The 1,481-nt window shown below is 40.5% G+C and overlaps 1 protein-coding gene across 1 annotated transcript; it reads right to left on the reverse strand.

Annotated features, from left to right (window-relative positions):
• Positions 1-692: 692 nt before the first annotated feature.
• Positions 693-1,246, reverse strand: LOC140711427 (large ribosomal subunit protein eL21-like). Its single transcript, XM_073014488.1, has one exon. The coding sequence runs from the start codon at positions 1,204-1,206 to the stop codon at positions 724-726; it is 483 nt and encodes a 160-aa protein (XP_072870589.1). The 5' UTR covers positions 1,207-1,246; the 3' UTR covers positions 693-723.
• Between the last annotated feature and the right edge of the window lie 235 nt (positions 1,247-1,481).

The following is a 1,481-nucleotide window of genomic DNA, read 5'->3' on the forward strand; positions in this document are numbered from 1 at the left end:
GGACCTTGTCTCCCCTACAGGTTCTGGCGGTGTCCGTTGCATGCTCGCGCTGTGGTATAAGAAGCTGGTATTATTCCTATTGGCAGCAGAAGCAGCTCACCTTACACTTGTCTGCTTCATGCGGTGATTCACTTCATGACCTTCTCAGGCATCAGATTTTCTAGCCCTGGTCAAGGTGGTTTTAAAAATCTGCCTGGATTCTGGTATTGGTAGCTTTTCTTTTGGTATTGGTGGGTTCTTCCCCAACCCTCCCGCTATGCTCTGAGAGCTTAGACAAAGATATTTTAAAGTCCCACACCCTGCATTGCTGGGTGTGCTGCCCTTAAGTCAATTTAGAGCATGCCCCCACCCTGACACACAGGTTTTCCCCTCAATCCCCTTCCAGCTTCCAGACTGTGGCTGCCTGTCTATGGCCCTGATTACAGAACGCATCTGCAGATTTTGGCCTCCTGACTAGTAAGATTTCCTTGGCACTCACCTTCAGTTTCTAAATCTGATCTTCTCCAGGACTTCTAAACACTGGAGTAGACTCTCCTTAATCTCAAGATGCTACTACCTTTTTAAAGCTATTCAACCTTTTTTTCTTAATGGTTTTTAAAATGTTCTTAGATATACCTACTACTATGTATAAGAGCAAATTTATTTCAACTGCTAAAAGTTATTATTTTTTTTTTTTTTTTTTCAGCCCAGAGGTCTTTTATTTATTTATTTTTTTAACACCTATTATGCCATGAATTCATAGGGAATAGGTTCCAGCAGCTCAGGCTCCTTCCCATTGGTTCTCACAAAGTGTGCTTCTCTGGGTGGAGCCGGCTGGCGCTTCAGTTGAACCCAGGTACCTTTCTCTTTGGCTTCTTTCTTTTTCTGATCATTTTCCTTCACGTGTTTCAGGAAGCTATCTCGGCTCTTAGAGTGCTTAATGTGCTCAATACGCACATTAATTCTCTTGGCAAGAATCTTGCCCTTAACTTGTTTGTTTACAACAATGCCAACAGCATGCTGGGTAACATTGTAGACTCTCCCAGTTTTGCCATGGTAACACTTGTGGGGCATTCCTTTTTGAACAGTACCCATTCCCTTGATGTCTACGATATCACCTTTCTTATAGATTCGCATATATGTGGCCAAAGGAACAACTCCATGTTTTCTAAAAGGCCTAGAGAACATATATCGGGTGCCTCTCCTCTTTCCCTTTGTGTTCGTCATTTTGGCGAATTACTGGAAGATGGCGGTTCCGGCCGAAAAAAAAAAGTTATTGTTATAATTAGGTAAAGAGATACCATTCTCAATATTAACATAAAATTATATTTTACAACATATGTGAAGATGAAAGCTTTTATTAAAGCATGCTCTGTTTTGTTTCCTATGGATGAAATTAATTTAAGACCATATTTCTGTTGCTAAAGTGGTACTAAGTGTAAGTGATATTAAGGTAGTATTTGTTTTCAATCCCCAGCTGAGACATTGATTTATACATATTT

The sequence above is a fragment of the Chlorocebus sabaeus genome, chromosome 3 (genome assembly GCF_047675955.1).
Source record: "Chlorocebus sabaeus isolate Y175 chromosome 3, mChlSab1.0.hap1, whole genome shotgun sequence".
NCBI classification, from domain to species: Eukaryota; Metazoa; Chordata; class Mammalia; order Primates; family Cercopithecidae; genus Chlorocebus; species Chlorocebus sabaeus.